General features: G+C 41.3%; 2 protein-coding genes across 2 annotated transcripts; one reads left to right on the top strand and one right to left on the bottom strand.

Moving 5' to 3' along the window:
• Positions 1-811: 811 nt before the first annotated feature.
• On the top strand, positions 812-6,131 carry LOC134622650 (uncharacterized; the record flags this gene model as incomplete). Its single annotated transcript, XM_063468038.1, has 4 exons — positions 812-891; positions 2,312-2,470; positions 2,908-3,003; positions 4,152-6,131. Coding segments are annotated over 4 exons (656 nt in total), but the record flags the coding sequence as incomplete, so codon positions are not given.
• Positions 6,132-20,628: 14,497 nt separating this feature from the next.
• LOC134622649 (ribosomal biogenesis protein LAS1L-like) lies at positions 20,629-23,644 on the bottom strand. The gene has a single exon (XM_063468037.1). The coding sequence runs from the start codon at positions 23,519-23,521 to the stop codon at positions 21,986-21,988; it is 1,536 nt and encodes a 511-aa protein (XP_063324107.1). The 5' UTR covers positions 23,522-23,644; the 3' UTR covers positions 20,629-21,985.
• Between the last annotated feature and the right edge of the window lie 296 nt (positions 23,645-23,940).

Raw genomic sequence — 23,940 nt, 5'->3', positions numbered from 1 at the left:
AAGGTGACTTTGCAATACAATATGAAGACCCAGATTTTGGGAACGCACTTTTGCAAACCTGATGGATATTAATGAGCTACCCGCTGGACGGGCAGTGTTGCACCTCATTTGGGAGGAAAATGCATCAGCCTCGCCACCACAGACTCCATCTGTGATCATAGCGCCATCTCATCTATTGATACAGCCAGTGTGAGTTCAGCATCTTCTTTCAGCCCATCCTCATCCACCCAGACCTACATGCGTAGCACTTCACAGTGGCCAAATCCATTTCCTATCCCAATCTTTTCCTATGATGTAGAGTTAAAACTTCGCAAGGGCAATGAGGTATATGAGAAAGCAGGGCAAATTTAAGTGTAACAAGAGACATCAAGATGGAAATTCTAGACAAGCTGGCACAAGAAATGTTTGCAATCAAAGCCTACCCTGACAAGAATGAAATAACATCTGTTGCCCAGGAGCTAGTTTCTAAACATTCCCTGCCTCAAAGAGCCCGGCAATGGCACAGGATATGATGGTTGGGCAACAAGCATTAAGTTCAAGCTTGGCAACTACCGTTCCAAGCTAAGTCAAGCTGGATGTAGTGAAGTTGCAGTCAATCGAAAAAGAAGAGGGAAGAAGATGACAGTGGATCAAGTAGATTTTCCTTAAAGAAACCAAAGCGAGGTGAAGTCAATTTTATCCCTGATGCCCCAGAAAACTACAATGATGAGTCTCTTGAAAATGAAAGATGCATTTTGGAAGATGAAATGAAGAAGAGGGATAAGAACATGGCACTCATCACCCAAAAGATGGACATCACATTCTCTCTCAGGGAGGAAAGAAGTTGTGGAGACGCAGCCCTTGGTCAAGGAAATGCAGCTCAGATGGCCAGCTCTCTTCTTGAAAGAACAGGTAAGATAATCTCTTAAATATTTAAAGGAAAACTTCGCTTTTTTTCAGTGTGGTCTTATTTCTAGAATGGAAAACATTCATTTACTCACCCAGACAAATTTCAAGGCATTTTAGTTGTTAGAAAGAAATTTTAATCCCAATGTTACGAGTCAATCATTTGCAGGAGAGAGCTGAGCCACGGTTATGGGGAAAGGATTCACTGAGACTAAGAAATGCCTGAATTAAGCCAAAAAACCACTCTGGAGGGTTTTTAATATAAGGAAATAACATTAAAATGTGTTTAAAAGCTCCAAAAAGTTGATTTTACATGATATAGGACCTTTAAAATTTCTTCTGAACAACTCCAAATGCCTCGAAACTTGTCTGGATGAGTAAATGAACGTGAGCTCCATTTCTTGTGCCCTTGACAAGCATCTGTTTGTATCACTCCAATGTCTTGTAGAAAAGGTTGAAGGCTACCGTTGAGCTAACAATGCTAATGGTAAAATATAAAAAAATAGTTGGCTCTAAAAATATGAAGCTAATTTTGGTATTACCAACAACTCTATTGAAGTGAAATCTATTTACTTGTCAACTTACTGTGTATAATAATGGATTGAATTTATTTCGCTCTTTGCTGGGCAACCCAAAGCGCTTTACAATTCCACTACTCATTCACACTCACATTAACACATTGGTGGAGGGGAAACCACAGTTATAGCCACAGCTGCCCTGGGGTAGACTGACAGAAGCGACGCTGCCATATCGCACCATTGGCCCCTCTGGCCAACACCAGTAGGCAGTAGGGTAAAGGGTCTTGCCCAAGGACACAACGACCAGGACAGAGAGAGCTGGGGGACAGAACCAGCATCCTTCCGGTTACAGATGAGCTTCCCAACCCCCTGAACCACGGTCGCTGCAATGACTTGTCTTCACTGGGCATCTAGAATCTTTTGGTGCTGACCCTTAGCAGGCAACAGCCATGAAACTCACAGAACAGGATTGAGAAAGTCACTTGCGTGTTATGAAATTATCCAAATTTGACCACAGGATGTTATTCTTACTTCATTCCTACATAAAATTAATGAACTTTTTGCAATGAATTTAAAATACAATTTATTGATTTATTTATTTTCTGCAATGCATCCTGTAACAATTGAAACCATTATTTTGTCTAATCAACATTTGATTAGGTATTCTATAGACTTAATGTAAAATCTGCCGATCAGATTTTTTTTCTTTTTTTTCCTAAAATGTGTCCGTTAGAATTTGTACTACCACTAAAAGAGAAAAAAAATCCAATCAAGACCTGACCAATAGATCAACCGAGACTAACTAAATGTTTTGAAATTAAGCTGTTTTAACCAAATTTGAAAACAATGTCATTTTTATATAATGTACCTTTAAAAGTTTTCTTCTATATTTTTTTGTTGCTTTGTAGATTTGTGCGGAATTCTCACGCATTACCACCAAGGATCTCATGGGGACCTTCATGACTGCCCTCGACACTTACTCACTTCGGCTGATTAAGCTGTATCGAGTTAGAAAAGCTGCTTTCCGCAATGACATGGATTCCCTGTTGCAGAAGTTTGATGAACAGGTAATATATAAAAATGTATTTGTGTCTGGTTTATGAGGAACCTGAAGTTCCCACTGTAATGAAAGATACTTATTAAATATTTACTAAATTGACGTAAAAATTGTTAGTTTTCAGAAAGTGTGTCCTGAATGGGATTATAAGCTAACAAAGCAGCGCTGTGTGTTTGGCAGATGGCAGGTCATGACAGACAGTTCAACTCTCATCCCACTCATGGCACTTTTTGTTATAAATGTTGTAAGTGTGCTACATTTCTTGCACATCAAAATTATTTTTTTTTAAAAAAAACCTGACAAAACCATGAGCAAGTATCTGGAATAACTAATTTCAACATCTTATTTCTTAAGGCTGTATTTTTAGCAACAACACTTAATGTGTTTTAAAAACAAAATGGTAGGTTTATAAATGAGACTGAGTCTTATTAGATTTCCTTGTTTTAGGTCTCAAACATAGTCCAGCATCGACGAACCATCAGTTTGGAAGGGTTACCGATATTTGTTCGCGACGACGAGACCAAACTCTTCTTAACATGTCTGGTGAGTAGGGATGGGTATCGTTTAGGTTTTATCCGATACCGGTGCCAAACCGGTACTTTTGAAACAGTGCCGGTGCTTAAGCGGTGCTCGAACCGGTGCTTAAAGAATGGAGAACACAAAATTGGTCCAAAAACCTCTCATGTTTAGCTGTGTTTTTTTTTTTTTTTTTTTTTTTTTTTTTGTAAAAAAAAATAACAATGTATGCCTTTTCTGCAGCTGTAGGGCATATATGGTATCACTCTTGGCTGGAAGCAGTGCTTAAACAATGGAAAAAAACACAAAATTGGTCCAAAAACCTCTCATGTTTAACTGTTTTCCACTTTTTCTTTGGTCATTTTAGCCTTTTTGGCCAGGGTGAAGGGAGTATCTGCCACCAAACAAGAAGACAGCCGCATGTAGCTATGATGATGTTTGCTAGTTCACCTTACATGCATTAATGTAATAACGTGGTTAGCCTACTCAATGTGAATTACACACGAACAACATTAAGCTACTCACTCAGAGAAGAACGGCTGCTGCTGCCATCATCATTTCTACTACACTGGCAGGGCTAAGGGCCAGGACTCTACTCTTCGGGTTTTTGGGGGGTTGTTGCTAACTCCGGGTCCGATAACAGGCACCACACCCGCAGTAGATGTGCTCGGTGTGAGGTCTCGCAGCAAGCTAAACACGGCGCATTTCTCGGCTTTAAAAAAAACGCTATGCGTCGCCAGGTGTTTCATCGGATTCGAGGTGTTACCTCCTTTGACAGTATCACAGTATCAGCTTAAAGCACTTGTTGCAGGCTGCTGAGTTTGCATGCTTTGCTGCGAAGTACAGCCAGACTTTTGACCGCTTTGCCTTTTTTAATCTGTAGCTCTGCTCTAAAAGAACGTACGTACCTGAGCCCGCCTACTTTCCTCGGAAACGTAAAATGATTGGCTAGAATTGGCTCAAGAAAAAAAAAAAGCACCGAAATGTGCGCTGCTTTTCGGTCTGGTTACTACCGTTTATGTCAGAACCGGTGCCATCATGGCACCGGACACCGGTACCATCATGGCACCGGACACCGGTACCCTACTGGTGAGCATGCAAATCTACTCAATCTTCAGTTTTGGTTTTCAGAGACTTATATGTACTGTTTATTTTTTTTATTTTATTTTGCATAGGATACAGATCCAGTTGAGAGGGCAACCCGAGGCGTTATGGTGGGCATCCTCACTGTTCTGGAGGACTACGTGGGACCCAACTCGCAGTCCACAGTGATCAACACTGCCATTGTTTTGGAAGAGGACATTATTCTTGATGATCTGCCAGACCTTCCTACTGCCTTTGCCTACCTGTTTGGCCTACTTTATGGGCTCAACATGGAGTTTCCCAAAGAACTCAAGTACACATTTGAAGCTGTGCAACACATTTTTATGGAGTTGACATCTACCTGTTCCCAGAGGATAAGAAGCTTCAAAACCAAGCTCTTAACCAAAGTCTAACCTATTTGAGAACATGTTCAACTCAAATGCAACTTGTGTAAAACAGAATGCAGCAATTTGTTTTGATTTACAGTTTTTGGGTTTCGTGGTAAGTTGCTCTGAAAAAAGTTAATTTCTGGCTTTAAGAAAATGGTAAGGTGCAGAAAGTTCTGAATCAATCTCTTCTGTTCTAACTTTACTTAATGTAGCTTGCATGACTGATTGCAGATTTCATGTATAACAAGTTTTTATACAATGTTGAAAGGGTTTATTCTAACTTGAACTGTTTTAAACAATTTTTATAATCTGGTTTTAGGTACATTTGTATTAGTTTTATAACAAATGTGGTGCGATACTGAACTTCAGAGGAAATTGAGTGGAGAGAGAGAGAGGAGTGTTGATACATTACTATTAAAAGACAAGTGGTGGAAAAATTTGTTTGAAAGTTGTTTGCTGTATGGAAACCAGATATTCACATACCAGATGTTCACATCTTGCCATCTGATGTTTTGAATCTGTTTGTTAGTGACTATCTATCAAGATAGGTTTGATATTCTGTCTGACAATACCACACCTTTAAAATTGGATGAGTAACATTTGTTACAAAAATTTGACTTTTTTGTGTTTTTGAAAGGACTTTATTTGTGGCTGAATGTTGTCAGTATGTTAAAAATGGCTGATCTCAAAAGTCAACATTGTCAATGGTGCAGTTGTGTTTGAACACAAAGTTACTTGAAAATCAACTGTGTAAACATTCATTGCTACAACAGGGAGCACCTCAAGAAAACTATAAAAGATACTTTTTCTAAACTTTAGGAAATTGGCAAAACAAAAAGAAATATGTTGTGTAAACTTTAGGAAATATGTTGCTAAAGCTAAAACTAATACCTTGTGTAAACTTTAGGAAATACGTTGCCAAAACTAAAACTAATACCTTGTGTAAACTTTAGGAAATACGTTGCCAAAACAATAAAATATGAGTTAAGAAAAAGCACAATTATTAATTTTGTAAACACAAAAACATTAGCTGAAGCAACTTTTCTCCTAAACTTAAAATTATAAGTTATCCATCAGAACCTAAAAACGTAAATGCAGTGGGTTGCCTTGAGTTTTTAAGTTTTCGCAAGGTTTTTTTTTTTTTTTTTTTAACAGTGCATCACAGTAGATGCCTTTGTGTCAAAGTAAGTGGGGATAAAACACAAAAACGTGAAGGAGATTTTCCTGGCCTGGGATTTTATAAAAATATTCTGCAGTAGATCAAAAACGTAAGAAAACCATTGATCAACATATGAACATTACCTGATGCTGCTGAAGTGAAGCAGAGCAAAGTTACAGAGGTTTTATTAGAGACACAGCTAAGTGTTTTGCATAATTTAAAGTTTAAAATTGTTCAGTATTGAACAGCAGAAATGAGGTCAAGGTACTTCTTTTCGGAAGTAAGTAAAAGGAAAAAAACAGCGGCCAACAGCGTTGTAAACAACGGTAGACTTGTGTAACAAGCAAGCAAGTAATGCAGAAAACAGAGATTTTTAGATGGGGAAACTACGGTGGCCCCTAGAGACAAAGCTATGGGCAGAAATCTGTGCCATCAGAAACTGAATTTGAATAAGTTAAATTTGAATTTGAATTGCTCAGATTGAATCTGAATTGTAACTTGAATAAATGCTTTTGAAAACTGAATTTGAATTAGTCTAATTTGAAATTGAATTTATGGTTTGAGAATGATCATCACTACATTGAAATTGAATTTTTTTTTTTGAAAATGAATTGATTTGCTTTGAAACGGCATTTTATCCTTTAAAAATTCAGCTCTCGAATATTTTCAGTTTCACTCTCACCATTCAGTTTCAGTTCTACAATTCAATTTCAGTTCCAAAATTCAGTTTTTTGGAACTTACATCCGGTTCCGGTTCAAGCGCAGATTAATAGAACTACATTTTACTAGCGGACCGAAAGTGTTACTGACGGGAATCTACAGCGTCTTCAGCTCAATTAAGACTTCAGAATGTCTGTGAAGGTTCTCAGTCATCCAGGTCATCGTAGTCTAAGGAGCTTGGAAAGAAAAGCGTCTGGACTTCATAAAGTTGCTTGAAGACGTTTCACCTCTCATCCGAGAAGCTTCTTCAGTTCTAAGGTCAAATGGCCGAGAGTCCCAGATTTAAACCCAGTGGGAGTATCCCCCCAAAGAGGGACAAAGGACCCCCTGGTGATCCTCTAATCACATGAGCCAAGGTGTGAAAGCGGGTGTGGGACCTAATCAGCCAGGGTTTCGGGTGAGCTCATTGTTAAACCTGGCCCCCACCCTACCACCTCTCTATGAGCCGTTTCACTCCCAGGAAGGGGAGAGCAGGACGTTCTTATCTACACTCCAGGGTAAAGAGGGGCCTGTTCTTTTGAATCACATACACCCACACACAGACACACACACATATAGAATACCACATATATGTGATATTTAGTGACTATCTACAGAACACACACACCCAGCTAAACTGGAACAAACCTGTTTCTCAGAGGCAAATCTTTGTCTCCTCCTTAAACAGTTGAAGCCACTATGTGACTATAAATAAAACCTCTGCCTGCGCTCGGTGTGAGATCTCCTCGAAATCTCACCCAGCGTGCGCACGTTGTTACCATCTAAACTGTCTTGAGTGTCTTTATTTCGCCTGAAGAATGTCTTGTTTAAATATTTACTCCTTACAACTTCTTACTCACTATGAGCATCATTCATTATTGTCCCCCAGTAATTAAGGTTAGGATATGTTTTTTTTTTTTAATTCCAATCCATTCTTCTTTTGCAGCATTTAAATAACCTTTATCAGATTTGATGGTTTTGTTACAGACTTTTCAAAAAAAGTGTTTTGTTTTTCTTTCTCAAATGTGGGGATTAAATTGTGTTAAAATGTACAAAACAGTGATGTCATGTTTTGAGACGAGGACCCAGGCACAGAGAGACTTGATGAATTTAAGAATCATATGATTTAAGAAAGAAATTTGCAGACTTGCACAGAGTTGGTAAAATTATGATGACTGATAACGGAGATGAAGACAACAGACGATGAGGACAGGGAGGAACAGGGGTTTAAATGCACCCAGGAGACAGTCAGAGAGAACTTGGGACAACTGGAGACATTTAAGGATGCAGGAACTGACAGAGACAGGGAAGAAGTCTCATTGTGACGTGTAAAGTTTATCTTGCCTGGCTGGGCAGCTCTCTGGGTGCTCAGCACCCCCAATGCTCTAATCCTTGAATCGCCCCTGCTGAGGTTAAAAATGATATATAAGTCACTTAGATCACTTCTAAATGTTAATGTTTGGTTTATTTCAGTGTTTTATTTGTTCCTGAGTAAACCGGTTTGGCTGTGATTAAAGTTAAGCTTCATAACATGTTACTCACAGTTAAATTAAGAGGGGACGGCAGTAAAAACTCCGGACCTGTGACATCATCACGTACGCTGGTGTTCCAATTGTACAAATCGCGAGTCCGTGCTCGCGTTCTCAGTGAGTCCGTATTCCCGTGCGTTCTCAGCCAGTACGTACTCGCCGAGAACGCGAGTACGTACTCGCGTACTTGAGAATTGAGAAACGCCAAGTGTTGCTGTTTTGCTCCATACTGACACCTGCTGGACCTTAAATATCATTGCAGGCAACTTACTTCAGACTCGCAACAGTCACTAATTCAATGACCTAGTCATACTTGTATACACCAAGGGCGTCAATTTGGCATGGACGGAAGGGACATGTCCCCACCAATATCCAGCGATTATTGAATTGTCCCCACCAATAATTTGATCTCTTCGAGTAAAGAAATACAAACCCGATAGAAAGAAAAAAACGATCTGTCAACGTCTCATTCACCCAGCGGTGCAGAAAGAGTTAAATTACGTTCTCTACTGGAGTCCTACCTCATGTGACAAATATGGCCAATGTGATTGGCTGTGCCTTTCAGCAAGCTCTGTTTAGTTTTAGCAGCGGCAAGCCTGCGCTGCAAGGAGGAGAGGAGGACGGCATCAAAAAGAAAAAACCTGGATATAAGAAAGTATTTTTCAAGGAAACCTGTAGGTTTAAAGTCAAGTTCACTCATAAAATGTGTCCGTCATAATAACGTTACAGGCAATACCAGGTGTTAAGGTTCAGAAATTGAGGAGGAAGACCAAAATAATGACCACTGATCCGGCCGGGTAACATTAGACGACATTTTAATGAATACACGCAGCGTGGAGCCAACACTGTACAGATTCAGTGTTGGACTAACTTACAAAAATCAGAACAAAGGCTTTATAGGGGTGAAATAATACAGCCCCTCTCCTGTTGTCAGGCAGATCCAGTCCAGCCTACGTCAATCCAAAACCACAACTGTTCAGTTAACTTTTGACACAGTTTAAAAGAACATAGCGTCTCGTCTCCATCCAGGTGTTGTCCCCTCAGCTCGCCTTCGCTGTCGCTTGTCTCTGGAACCTCCTGCAGCGGCTTCTCAAACAGTCACACACAACCTGAAAGCTGCAACCCTAGCAAAACAGGCTTAAACTTTCCCCTACTAAATGAGTCTACTGCTGTGTGTGTGTGTGTGCTGTGTTGCCCTCGCTCTGCACCTTATTTGACCTCAGCTTAGGCACCCAGGCTAAGGCCATCCTGTGTGTACTGATCTTGACTTATGTGTAAAATATATAAAACAAATATTTCAATCTAATACAACCGCTTAAAACTTAATCAAAGCTCAATCAAAGATATAAATGCATAATAAAATAACCTGCTCAAAATACTTGCACTCAGACTCTGCTTTCGGTTTCACTTTTGCAAAGCATGCTCTGCACAAGCCTGTGTTTCCTGTCAAGACTTTTTAGGCCCAGAGTTAGACCTTTTCTTCTATAATGTAATGTGGCCAGCAAATACGTATTCAGATTATAAATTTAAATCTCAAAACCCTCCCGATTTTCCCAGGAGAATCCCGAATTTCAGTGCCCCTCCCGAAAATCTCCCGGAGCCACCATTCTCCCCAATTTCTCCCGATTTTCCACCCGGACAACAAATTTGAAAAACCATATCCTAGATTGGCCCAGCCAATTCCAGTTTCCAACAATAGCTGCTACTTAGTTTTAATATTACTCTTTCTGGGTCGCGAAATAAACTTTTAACATATTTTCAGGCGAGATTGTAGGTGTGTAAACTTCAAATAACTTAAGCATGTTATTGTTTGGCCTTTTTCAGTGTTTTATTTGTTCGTGAGTAAATCGGTTTGGCTGAGATTAAAGTTATTAGATTAGATTAGATTAAATAAAACTTTATTAATCCCTCGGGAGGGTTCCTCTGGGGTTTTCACACAGCTGAATAAATGTCAAACAGAAAACTGATTAAACAGAAGTGTGAGATGGTCGAGAATCTACGTAAGCGTCCAGTTATATTTTATTTTATTTAGACAGCAAGGAGCAGATGGCAGAGGTGACGTAATTATGAAGGCTAGACCCCCCAATTTCACAGTCGCTCATTTCAGGTCTACCCGGCTTTCAGAGGACCCGGCCCACTTAGACCACGAAGGCCGGGTCCTCAGGTGGACGCACCCTCTGAATTTGGACACCCCTGGCCGGTGACATTTAACTTATTTTTTTCCGATAAGTAAACACTGTAAAGACCCCTTTGAATGTCTCCCTAATTCTGAGGTCTCAAGGTTGGCAAGTATGTGCAATAGGGGTGCAACGGATCACGGTTGATCCGAAATCCGAACCGATCCCACTCCACGGTTCGGTACGCACGTGATCCGAAGATTCGAAAAAGAAAAAAAAGTATGTGTATGGTGCGCGTGGTCAGTCTGTCAAGTGGTAGTTATGGCCAGCGCTAGCGGTCCAAGTAGCGGAGCAGAGGAGTTTGCGGCATTTAAGCAGCCCTTTGCTGCCCAGTCCGACCGGGCTAAAGCTAAAAGCTAATGGGGTGTTTAGCTGCAGACGGGAGGCCGTCGTCTGTTGTGCAAAACAAGGTTTAAACTGTGATGAACGTGCTTGAGCCACGCTATGATATCTCGTTGCGCGTCCACTTCAGTGACAAGATCGTTCCAAGCATGTATGAGCAGGAGAAGTTTAAAGTTATGGCTGAACTGTCCCAGGCATCTTCTGTTGCTCTAACTACAAATGGGTGGAGCTCCAGGGCAACGGAAAGCCACGTGACCGTGACCGCTCGTTATATCACAGCGGAGTGGTAGATACAAAGCCCTGTACTGCCCTATAGATTACATTAGATTAGATGAAACTTTATTTATCCCTCGGGTGGGTTCGAACTGAAATTCAGTTTCCAGTAGCACAGCACCCACAGAAGTTGCAGAATGTGAGCAGAAATATACCATGTTTACACATATATAAATACAGAGAATACAAAAAGGGATAAATAGAATAAATAGGAATAAGAATACAAGGGAACGGCACATTTCAAGTATTGTGAGTCTATTACACCGTTGGACATTAACAAAAACTATTGCACAGTGAAAAGGCACTACAGCTACTTGTTCCCCCCTCCTCTGTCCCCGTTTCCCCTCCAGCGAGGAGTTAAACAGTTTGATGGCGTGTGGGACAAAGGACTTTTTAAGTCTGCTGGTCCTTGACTTTGGGAGAAGCAACCTGTCATTGAACAGACTCCTCTGGTTGTTTATGGCCATGTGCAGAGGATGCCCAGCATGGTCCATAATGTCCATATGCACCTTAATTTGTTTTTATATAAGTGCGTGGAATGAGTCTTCAGTTGAATGTTTTTTTAATAGACAAAAAATACTTAAACAAGTAAACGGCAAGTAGAATTTTTGTCTTTTTTTTTCTATTTTTGCAGATCCGAAAATTGATCCGATCCGTGACTTTAAAACCGTGATCCGATCCGAACTGTGAAATTTTTGATCCGTTGCACCACTAATGTGCAAGTATAGGCTTTGGCCCACATCAGTCTAAAACTGTATGTAACCATGAAAAAAGTGTTGCCATGTCCAGCAGGACAGTATAGTATAGACAGTCGTATAGACTCCTTCACATAGTGGACATTGAGTTGTTGTGTGGGACACCAGTAGTCCATGTCTGTTGCTGTAACAGTAGTTCATGTTTAGAATAAAAAGTCACAGCTCACTGATTTGATCGGGGCAATAGTGCCTAAAATGTTGCATAATTTTGCTGAGAGATCTTGTACTTTGTGGTAATCTTAGATGGTAGTTTTATGGACAAAAACCAGCAAGTCATTCAGTGTTCCCTGTAGCATCCCCGGTTGAAAAGATGTTCTCTCAAACTGATGGGTCACAATCCTTTTATTAAATAGCCGTGCATGTGAACACACCGTAAGAGCTACAACATACAGAATAAAAGACTATTAGTAAATCAAACAGTGTGTTACCTTTAACCCTTTCGACTTATTTATTAATCACAAATTAATTCTCTTTACCTTACATAACAAATAACACTAAAACTTGTCAATTATTGCATATAACATTGAAATCGTTGCATCGCTGCCTAGACATGACAAGATACGTTAGCACCCTCTAGTGGGTGAAAACTTAGCCTTTATGCTTAGTAGCGGTCAGCAGCTATATGCTCTTTGTTGTAAAACAACAAAGTGCATATCCACAGGACAAACTTTGTTACAAACCTTGTTCCCTCATCAACCAGGTGCTAAGAAACTGCTTTCAACTCAGTATTGCACCTTAATAGCCGTTCTTTTTCCCATTCCCGTCCATTAACCATAGAGCACACCTTCTCTCTGTGCATTAAAACTCGCGCTTCTGCTATATAGTTTACGCCACTTGATTTACGGCACCTTATCGCTCTGTGACTTTCAAAGTAAAAGCATCCGTTCCAGCAATATAATAGTCACTCATAACTTTACGAACTACTTTACAAAATATTAACGTGGTCATCTACATTCCCTCAGTGCTAATGTGTAAGAGATGTTGGTGTACTATAACTGAAGTAATGTTGTTAGGTCCTTAAAGTCATAGCCTACATGAGAAAAAATGTATTACAACACAATACTTTTTGCTTCATTTACAGGGTTTCCAAAATAAGTTTTATTTCAAGTAAACTAATACATTTGATTCAGGTATCCCCGGTCTCCCCTACACATACTTGCATTTACAAATATGAATATATATGTAAATACACACACATATATATGCTCAGATAAAAAAATAAATAAATAAATAAATAAAATAAAACAGAGTCTAAATGACAATTATTAAGTCTGAAATGGAGTAGGAAGAAGTATAACATACTTATTAATTCCTACCCCATGCTCAACATTCTATTGAATCCCACTTTTCATTGTTACCCCTAATTCCCATGATCACTTACCCCACACAATAAACAAGGAGGACATGTGTAAACATAGCTACAGTGATAGATATAATTTAGATAGAATTCAGCATAGTTATATATACAATGGGTGATCAACTTTATCAGTTTCATATTCTTCCAAAAGCAGCTTTCGAAACATCTTTATGAACTGACTAATGCTTGAACATTGCTGTAGGTCCACAGTAACACAAAAGGTTTTAACCTTTGTCCGTGCTTTTAGAGTCTTCAGATTTAATTTCCCCTCAATTCATAGTCCCCTTCTGTGTCAAAAAACATCCTCTGTACATTTCCTAGTAACATATTGTATCTGGTTTTGTACATAATTTTTGCAGTTTTATATTTTATAAGATCCATAAACTTCAGAATTTTTAATTTCAAGAACATGATGTTAGTGTGGTCTCTAAATCCTGCTTTAGTAATCATCCTGATTGCTTTTTTCTGAATTTTACATAATGGTTGAAGTGAAGTTTTGTATGTATTTCCCCAGATTTTCACACAGTATTCCAAATATGGCAATAAAGTGAACAGTAAAGTACCCGGAGTGATTTGGAAGGCAAAAAATGTTTAGCTTTACTCAGTACAGGGATGCTTCTTGACAGTTTAGCTTGTATATGCTTTATGTGAGGCTTCCAGCACATTTTGTTATCTATTATCACACCCAGGCAAGTCTGCTGGACCAGACGGAGTGAGTCCCCTCGTCCTCAAGACCTGTGCCCCCCAGCTGTGTGGAGTCTTTCATAAACTGTTTATGCTGAGTCTGAGTCTGCAGAGGGTACCAGTGTTGTGGAAGACATCATGCCTCGTCCCTGTACCAAAGACGCCACGTCCCAGTGGCCCCCAGGATTACAGGCCCGTGGCACTGACCTCCCACATCATGAAGACCCTGGAAAGGCTCATCCTGGACCAGCTGCGACCCATTGTCAGACCACATCTGGATCCCCTTCAATTTGCCTATCAGCCTCGTCTCGGAACAGAGGACGCCATCATCTACCTGCTTGATCGTGTCTACACCCACCTGGACCAGCCAGCGAGCACTGTGAGGGTCATGTTTTTTGACTTTTCCAGTGCTTTCAACACCATCAGGCCGACCCTGCTGGGTGATAAGTTAGCAGCGATGCAGGTGGATGCTTCTCTGGTGTCCTGGATTGTTGATTACCTGTCAGGAAGACCACAATATGTACGTCTCCCACAGTGTGTGTCTGACAAGGTGATCAGCAACACAGGGGCACCACAGGGACTGTCCTCTCCCCCTTCCTCTTCACCCTCTACACCACGGACTTCAGCCACTGCACAGAGACCTGCCATCTTCAGAAGTTTTCTGATGACTCAGCGGTGGTTGGATGCATCAGCAGGGATGATGAGACGGAGTACCGGGCTGTGGTCGACTCCTTTGTCACGTGGTGTGAGTAGAATCATCTGCAGCTCAACGTGGCAAAGACCAAAGAACTGATCGTGGACTTCAGGAAGACAAGGAAACACTTGACCCCTGTTTCAATCCAGGGGGTCAGTGTTGACATTGTGGAGGATTATAAATACCTTGGAGTCCACATTGACAATAAACTGGACTGGGCTAAAAACACCAAAGCACTCTACAGGAAGGGCCAGAGTCGTCTCTATTTTTTGAGGCGACTGAGGTCCTTCAACATCTGCCACAAAATGCTGAGGATTTTCTACGAGTCTGTTGTGGCCAGTGTGATCCTCTATGCTGTGGCATGCTGGGGGAGCAGGCTGAGGGTCGCAGATGCCAACAGACTCAATAAACTGATCCGTAAGGCCAGTAATGTTGTTGGGATGGAGCTGGACTCCCTCAAGGTGGTGTCGGAGAGGCGGATGCTGTCCAAAATAAAGACAATGTTGGATAACACCTCCCACCCACTCCATGACATGCTGGTCAGTCACAGGAGCACGTTCAGTGAGAGACTGAGAGTACCGAAAAGCACCACTGAACGTCACAGGAAACCATTCCTGCCTGTGGCCATCTCCCTGTATAATGCATCTGCTTAACATACTGGTTACTGCTACAACTACACGGTTCTTTCCCGTTATTTATTATTGTGTGACTTATGTTTCTTTCCTGCTATTTATTATTGTGTGACTTATGTTTCTTTCCTGCTATTTATTATTGTGTGACTTATGTTTCTTTCCGGCTATTTATTATTGTGACTTATGTATATATATATATAGATATATATATATTGTACTATTCTTAGTTAGCGTGTTGTCTGTTTTGTTAATGTTGGTGTATAATGGAGCACTGTAACAAAGAAATAATTTCCCCCAGGGATCAATAAAGTATTCTGATTCTGATTCTGAGAAATTTTGTATGAGAAACTTGCTCTAATTCAACATTATTTATTAACAATTTTGCTCCAGCATCTTTTTTACAATTTCCAAATAACATAAATGTAGTTTTTTTTTTCACATTTAGTGATAACTTGTTTCTGTCCAACCATGTTTTCAGTTTAATCATTTCCTGTGTGACAATTTCCAAAAGCTGCTGTGAATTCCCTCCAGCACAAAAAATATTTGTATCATCTGCAAATAAAATAAACTGTAATATATCAGATGTTTTACATATATCATTGATGTACAGGATAAACAGCTTTGGTCTCAATACTGACCCCTGTGGAACTCCACAAACAATGTCCAGGCACTCTGATTACCCACTCTAGCACCACTCTTCTAATGCCATAGTAGCCTACTCCAGTTTATCAAGTAATATTTCATGATTAATTGTGTCAAAGGCTTTTTTTAGGTCAATGAAAACACCAACTGTGTATTGTCTTTGATCTATATTGCTGGTGATATTTTCAATTAGTTCCATTAATGCCATAAATGTTGATCTATTTGGTCTGAAACCATACTGACTGTCCATTATTATTTGTGTTGGGAATGCACCAGTTTGTAGAGACGAATTGCAAATGTATGTTAAGGGTTTGGCGATGTCATCAATCACTTTCTTAACGATTTCCATATCAATGTCATCAAAGTCTGTAGAATTTTTTGTTTGTGATTTCCCAACAATATCAATTATTTCCTTATTTAGAGGCAGATGGACAGCAGTCCATCTGCCTCTAAAGGACAAAGGTCTAAAGGACAATGTCAGGGTTCCTGGGTCGTTGACCCAGTGTTTTCAGTTTTGTCATGTTCAGTTTATTTTCCACATCCATGTTTTTCACTCCCTGTTTTCTGTGCCAGCCTGTCTACCAGTGTATTGTGTTCCAGTTCATACCATGTATCATTAGTTCAATTATGTTCAGCTGTTCACTCCCATCAGTCATTATTCAGCCGGTGTATTTAGGCCCTCAGTTTCTTCCCGGTCCTTTGTCGTGTCATTCATGTTGTCTTTGCCGTGTGATCAGTTCAGTCAGCCTACCAGCTGTTTCAGTCAGTCAGCCATTTCCTGTTCTCTTCATTCGTCCATCGCAATAAACACCCTTAATGCGCACCACAAGTCCAGCATTTGGGTCACCTCTTCTCATTCACACACGAAGCCCTGACAGACAAAGGTCATCAAAAGGTCAAAGGCATTAAGACTGTAGCCTCATGGGCGGTGTAGTCCTTGCTGCAGGGAGAACGTGTGGGACTGCCCCTCCCCCTGTGCGTGTATGAGCGAGAGGGGGAGAAAAAGGAGAGTCGGAAAGTATGAGATGTCAGCGAGCAGAAACGGGAGCTGGAAGCATGTAAATATAATAATAACCACTGCAGCCAAAAAGAGTGCCTGACAAGCCCAGTTGTAAGTAAGCTATTAAGAATCGACTGTGCACTGTGTTTGTGTTTTCCTCCGAAACAATAAGTTCCGTTGGAGCAGCCTTTCAACGCCTCTCTGTCTCTTGCTAGCAAAGTTGACCCAGACAGTAAAGCTAATTTTCGGTTACGAGCCCGACATAGAACCCGACGTATTAGCCAGAGGTCCCTTTACCGTTCAGAGCCGCGGACCTGTTTTAGGTATATATTATGAGGGATTGGCTGTGTTAGTTCAGTGAGAGATTTATTTGGAAACAAAATTTTCACTTGCAGTAAAAAACTAATGTGTACGCTTATGTCAGCATTTTTTGTTAAATACAAACAAAATTATAGCAAAAGTGCTGCTGCGTGTCTGGCCAGAAAGAGCGTACCAATTTGTTTATTTGGTAGTTCAATGAAAGGCTTCAGATAAGAGTGAGAAAGAAAATGTGTTCATGTTTGCAGTTTACTCTTGTCATACAATATTTGAAATTAAATAAAACAAACAAAACACTGCAATTTAGGAAATATTAGTGAGTGTTTTCTTTTTTGTCTGTTTTTAGTACTACTTGAACACTAATGGCCCTCCAATGAGATGGAAAGTGGCCTGTGGCTCCTTTGAGTTTGAGACCCCTGATGTAGAACGTAACTGATTTAGTGGTTCATAGGGAAGTGAAACAATTGCGGGGGGGGGGGGGGGGGGGGGGGGGGGTTGAGTGTTTCAATGGTGACAGATAGCTTTCCCCTGCACTTAAATTTCCAACCATTAATTTTAGTATGGACAACCTCATCCATCACACCAGATGCACTTCTGAGAGTAGCCCGGTGGTTCTACCATTAAGGCCTGTCCTCTGTAGCCCTTTAGCTTGAATCTGAGTGCTAACACACAACAAGCCTATCATTTTTTACTCATTACACCAAGTTTCAAACTAGCCCAGTTACAAAATCAGACAAAAATATACTTTTATTTAATAAAACATGTGTGGAGAAAAGCATGAACTTTGAACCAGACAGTACGGGTCGGCAGCAACACCTCCAGCACAAGAACACTGAACACGGGGCTCCCCAAGGATGTGTGTTGAGCCCCCTCTCTTCACTCTGCCCCATATATATACATAGACACTGCTGTGTATATAAGATTGTATTCTCCTAATAAGGTGTAGACACAGTAATAAATTATTACTACTATTAACCACCTGAATATCAGTAAACAAAGCGACCCCTGTGTTCTAATTTCTTATAATTTCCGGTGTTTTAAAAGGTGAAGTGTTCAAAAGAACAACAGGCCTGATCTATGCTGAGGTGTTAAAGAGCCCTGCATGAAACCAACCAGGTGGACCAAGCTCTTATTTTAGGATGTGATGATAACAGCATACAAACTTACAATTACATGATAATAACACATTTGTAATACACAACATTTTGCTTGTAATTGGTGACATCTGTGATATCACATTTTTTTTCCATCAGGGGAGGAGAACGATGTGATTGAGACCTTTTGAGCACAACGGGTGTAGAAAGCTTGTCAAATCATTTGAACCCCACCTGTGTTCTTCCCACAGCACAGGTGTGGATCTGAGTACGAGTATTTTTCTTCATATTTTGCCACTGGCCCACTCAATGTAATATCTGACAGTGTTGTCCCTGTATGTGTCTTTGTTCGGTCACTCAGACATGTGCTCCCATCCTTACACACTTACACACCTGCTGTGTGTCATTCTGATATTTACTCTTCCTTTGTAATCAGTGTGTTTACATGGGACACCTTCCACCCTGCAGAGTTTCTATTCAGCCTGATTTGTTTTTCATGTCTTCTCCTCCATCATCAGTTATCAGGAGAGCAGACAAAGTACAAGAATTCAAACAAACACAGAGATTCTACTTACAGAGCAGACACAGCACAGATGTTTCCTTCATCGTCCTTCTCACTCATTTCAGCTTTTTTTCATTTCTGTCTCTGACACCAAGTAAAGCCCGCCCTCTTCCTCTGAGCACCAGCTTTCTATTATTACAAAGAAAAAAAAACATTAAAAGAAGAAACCACAAACACAGTGTAGTGCCTTTTTTGGTTTCTAAACACACTTAAATTAACTGAAAGCACAAAGCTGCTCCACAAACACACGATTAAGAAAAGAAGAAGATTTCTATCAGGAAGGATGTCTGGAATAAATTTAAGCTCAATCAAAAACACAGATCATGATGATAAAAGTGGAGTGTGATCATAATCATTTCAGATTTTTCAATTAAATCAAAATTTAGTTTTGGCAGCAGAGCACAGGGATGCACATGAGACTGAAAATCAAGTCTTCTGTATCTTTGTAGGTCCTGTGACTGTCTGGCAGTCGGTGACCTTCACCTCTGATGAAAAACTGAAATTATATCTTTTCTCAGCTGATTTTTAAAAAGCAATGTGAGTAATGATTATCCAATCAATCATTGTCATTGTTGGCCAATACTGTGAAGACCAAACTAGGCTACCCATTCACTTAAACACTGAGATTCAAAGTATAATTAAATGATTATTGTCATACAGGCTAAATGACAGATATAAAAAGTGTTTATTGTCACTAAATTGCACAAGATTTTGTATTTAACATCACCAAGCCAATGTGGTAGCTGTCAGGTTTTACAATACCAAAAATGTAATACAGATTACACAAACATGTGTACTCGTATTTATGGCAAATGGCCTGTATTTGTATAATGCTTTACTAGTCCCTAAGGACCCCAAAGCGCTTTACACATTCAGTCATCCACCCATTCACACTTTGGTGATGGCAAGCTACATTGTAGCCACAGCCGCCCTGGGGCTCACTGGGGCTGCCGGACACTGGCGCCACCGGGCCCTCTGACCACCACCAGTAGGCAACGGGTTTTTTTCATTTCTGTCTCTGACACCAAGTAAAGCCCGCCCTCTTCCTCTGAGCACCAGCTTTTCTTTCATTGCAAAGAGAAGAAACCATTAAAAAACTTAACCACAAACACACTGTCGTGCCTAACAGGGGTTAAGGTGATCACCCAGAGTCAAGTACATTGGTACCTACGGAAAGCAACGGTGGAGAGCACCAAAGTCTAAGCAGCTTGTAAAGAAAAGCGTCTGGACTTCTTTAAGTTGCTTGAAGACGTTTCACCTCTCATCCGAGAAGCTTCTTCAGTTCTAAGGGTCAATGGTGGAGAGTCCCAGATTTAAACCCAGTGGGAGTTTCTCCCCAAAGAGGGACAAAGGACCCCCTGGTGATCCTCTACCTAATCACATGAGACAAGGTGTGAAAGTGGGCGTGGCACATTGGCTCATGTGATTAGGTAGGTAGGTGTATTTATGTGGAACATTGGTAATATTTCATTTGAACCTAGGCCAATATCAACGAGTTACAGCAAGCTTTGAATTCATTTCAGACTGGATGTAGCCAGTTACAATTCAAGTCTCCCATAAGAAGTATTTTGTTAACTTCCAAATCAGATAAAAGCTTCGTTGAAGAGTGTACGGCATCACTAACACCTGAGGGTGTTCTATAGCAACATCAGCTGTGATGTGCAAACGTTTGGAGGCCTCGAGGGCCAAAAGGTCAGATCGCTGACTCACTGACTCAGAACAGGACGTTTACATGGAACTTGCTTTTGACAAATATTGCAGTACCTCCACCTTTTTTGGGTTGATCTGTCCTATATACATTATAGCCATCAATACTTATAAGCCTACTTGTAATAGATTTGTTCAACCAGTCCAATGTGCCCATACACGGAGCATATCCATCATGGAACATAAGCTACCAAGATGGATATGATGTGGTTTAACATTCCCAGAGGTAAGAAGTAGCAGAAGAACGACACGCTTCAGCTTAAAGATTTCCTAGAATTATTCTTTAAGAAAGAGACATAGAACTATTATATTATTCCCTCTTTGTGCCCAGCAGAGGGCAATGCAAGCTTAAGCTGACTACCAGTGTAAATTACCCACATGCTCAAATATTCAGCATTAAATTAATAATATAGTTTTCATTCTAGACTGACAATCAAACCATTGAAAACAAGACAAAGATTATGAGACAAATACAAACTCTTTATTCAAAACATGAACTTTTTGTTCCTATAAATATATTTTAACAAAACCAAACACAGTAACAACAAATGACAAATGGCCTTTCAGACTGAAAATATGGAAATCAAAGTAAAAGATTGATAAAAGAAAGAAACAAATGAAGCATATAAAAAGCTTGATACACTCGTTCTTTTTAATGTACACTACTGGATGAATGAAAAAATACAGTATGTTAAAAAAAGGTAATACCTGTACTATAATATATGACTTTTTTTAAGCTTGCCTCTCGAAACAATAATGAAAACCTCTCTTTTCTTTCTCAAAAATAGTGGGAATGCTTTTAAATTACCAAAAGGAAAATATGGTGAAATTACCAGCTGAAACATACTGTCTCTTATTTTTTGTCAGCTGTTTTGAAACACAACTTCTAAAAAAATCATCAGAATTAGACCATTGTTGTTTTAACTTACATAAAACAGACAGCAGGACATTCCAGTCAGCTGCATTTAGACTCCCGGACAAACTCCCTGTGGTCGTGAGGAGGGCACTGCCTGACTATAGCGTGCAGGAGGCAGGAAACAGGATGACCCCTCATTAACTGTGAACTCAGCAGAATATTCTCTATTCTTGATTTTGTACAATTAAACATCATGCATTTTTTACTAGAGAACTGGCATGTTAAAGACGAGATCTAATGATTCATACGGTTTAGGGCTACATAGGTGAAAACAGCCTTTTTGTTGCTTGTGGGAAAACGATCTACACTAAAAAGAAACTGAAGAACAATTTTGAATATTCATGAACAAAATTATTCAAACCTTTAACTGTGGCAATGAAAAAAAACTTTAATTCTGTAACATAACGGGTTGCTCAGTTTGAATGAAGCTGCTTTTAGATTGTTTAAGTAAGGCACTTTCAATTGCAGCATTAAAGTCTCTGCTTAAACAAGGTAAACAAAAACAGGGCACCAAAATCTTAGCCCAAAAGGTATTCAAGATATTATTTCTGATACTTTCCCGCGCTCTATTTTCCTGCTATACAAAGCTTATTGACTGAACTGAGCTAAATAGCTAAGCTGTTTTACATAGTCGTGTTTCAAATCCACTCTGAACCCTTTATGACTCCATATTTGCTGCTACTGCTGGTGCCGCTGCTACCTCTGTCTGTATCTGCCCTGCTGGAGGCGTGTCTGTTGGTCTGCCGGTGTTTACGTTCACGGTGGGGCTTGCTGCGGTTGTTAGTGTGGCTCTGCAGCTGGATGTAGGTCTGATTATCACCCTCCAGGGTTTTCTGAGGTCTACCGCTGTCCTTATGAACAGCCCTGGGTGCATCTCCCTTCCCAGCTCTGCACTGGTGTTCATCATTAATGCTCATGGTTAAAGCTCCCACAACATTTTGTCTTTGTTCAAAACTGCTTCTAGCACAACAAGAGTGAGCGGAGGCTGGAATGAGACTTAAAACAGCTTCAGTCCACATTTCAGTCTGTTGAGGTCTCTGTTGCTCCAGCGGAGGCCCTCAGCTGGCCGGGCTGGAGCTGAGGCCCCCGGGGATGCAGCCTCTGCCCATTTGCACTCCTCACTTCTCTCCGTGTCCATCGGTGAGGAATGCAAGGGACGGGCGTCCTGCCAGGAGTGTTGCATCTTGTCCAGCAGCATCTCCACAGTATATATGGGCTGCTGCTGCAGAGGTGTGCTGTCCTCGGAGCGCTCTGTCTGTGTGTAGATGCAGCAGAGCTGGAACAGCTTCTCTCTGGTTTCCTGAGGGGGGGGATGCTCCATGTCATCCAGGATGAGCTGGATCAGGTGAGGCGTGCTGATGCAGGGGGCATCCAGACATGCAGAGAGAAGCTGCTGCCACCTCAGCTGGATGCGGTTGATAAAAATCCTGTCCTTCATTCTGGCTTTCTTCTGCAACTTTGTCTCAAAATGATATTCAGATTTGTTGTTGTTGCAGAGGAGCACTTCTGAAATCCATGCAGAAATATAGAAACACCTGTGACCGTTGGGCTCTTTTTTACTGAGCAGCTTCAGTTCCACAAAGAGCTTCTCCAGGAACAGGTGAATGAAAGATGGAGAGTTCAGCATCTTCAGCAGGAGCAGCCAAAAACGCAGGAAGGTTTGTGGGACTCTGGGCTCAGTGGGACTGGCACTGTCAGAGGTTGCACAGCCTAATGTTTCCAGCTGCTCCATGGTGGGAACAAGAAATCCGTCCTCCAGCAGCACATCAATCAAAAGCTCACTGGACTCCAGTGCAAACTGCTTGATCTTACCCAGCAACCGACTCATGTCAGCTAAGGGGGCCTGCCACAAGCTCTTGTCCTTGTCTTCAAAAGACCCATCATCAGAAGCTTGGTACTGGTCCTTCTCATAAGAGATCAGCAGCTCCCGAGCTTTTCTGTAGGCGTCCACTTCTTTCTGCCTGGCAACGAGCTCATCCTCCTGGATGAGCTTAACATCAGCTTCCTCATCCTCGCCATCCGACTGCAGGTCCCAGCGCTCATCGGGGGCTCCTCCTGGCTGTCTGGACCAAAACTCCTGCTGGAGCCACTCCAGGACCACCTTACATCCCTTTCGGCACAATTTCAAAGAAGGAAACTTGTGATGCACGATTTCGTGCCTTAGATCCACCACCCACTCGGGGATGTTCAACTTTCTAGCCAGTTGCCTCAGCGGCTTGCCCCTTCTCCTCTGCCGGGACTCCAAGGTAAGATGAACAAATTTTACCAGGGCCATCGCGTACATCATGATCAAGTCCTCTCCGGTAAGCTGTCCGGAGCGGTCCCGCATCTGGCAGCGCACGAGGTACGCTGTGGATTCCACGGTCAGGGGGAAACTATCAGTGCACCTGGCCCTCCACGCCGATATCCTCTCTAACGCAAACCTCTGCTGGGAGGAGTCCATGGAAAAAAGGTTGTCTCGAACCTGCTCCCACTCCGCTTTGTTGAGCCAGGGTACCACATGGCGCTTTTTCTCAGAGCCCTTTTTATTCATGCGCGCTCAGGACCTCACGCTCAATCTGTCACTCACCGGGAAAAGCCGCTCAGCCCACGCAGAGACCACGCACAGATTTATGTGACAGCGGACCGCGTTCAGAGCTTCGAGTTTTACCGCTGCTAGTCGTACAGCATCCAGGAAATGACGCCGACGTTCGCTTCGGCTTCGTTTGCGGCTGACATTCACCCCGCGGGCCCGCTGGCGCCACCTGGCCGACAGAGAAGGTATTGTGGGCGGGCCCTGTCAGATGCAAACTGGAAGTTTCTGTATTGAGAAAACAATAGAAATCCAGGGATTGACTAATCCAAAACTTCCAGTTTTTGTTTTTTCTTCTTCTTCCTTTTAGGGGATGTTGCTGTTGGAGAAGGGGTGAAGAGATTCTTCTTCTCAAAGGCAGTTTCTCCAGTACAGTCTGG

This window comes from Pelmatolapia mariae, unplaced genomic scaffold (genome assembly GCF_036321145.2).
Source record: "Pelmatolapia mariae isolate MD_Pm_ZW unplaced genomic scaffold, Pm_UMD_F_2 NODE_ptg000114l+_length_37038_cov_1, whole genome shotgun sequence".
NCBI lineage: Eukaryota > Metazoa > Chordata > Actinopteri > Cichliformes > Cichlidae > Pelmatolapia > Pelmatolapia mariae.
Note: the sequence above shows the minus strand (reverse complement) of the source record. Positions and strands in the feature narration are given on the sequence as shown.

What these genes read in the sequence shown, in the direction of transcription:
- LOC134622649 (XM_063468037.1), bottom strand. Translation starts at nt 23,521, where the DNA reads ATGAATAAAAAGGGCTCTGAGAAAAAGCGCCATGTGGTACCCTGGCTC.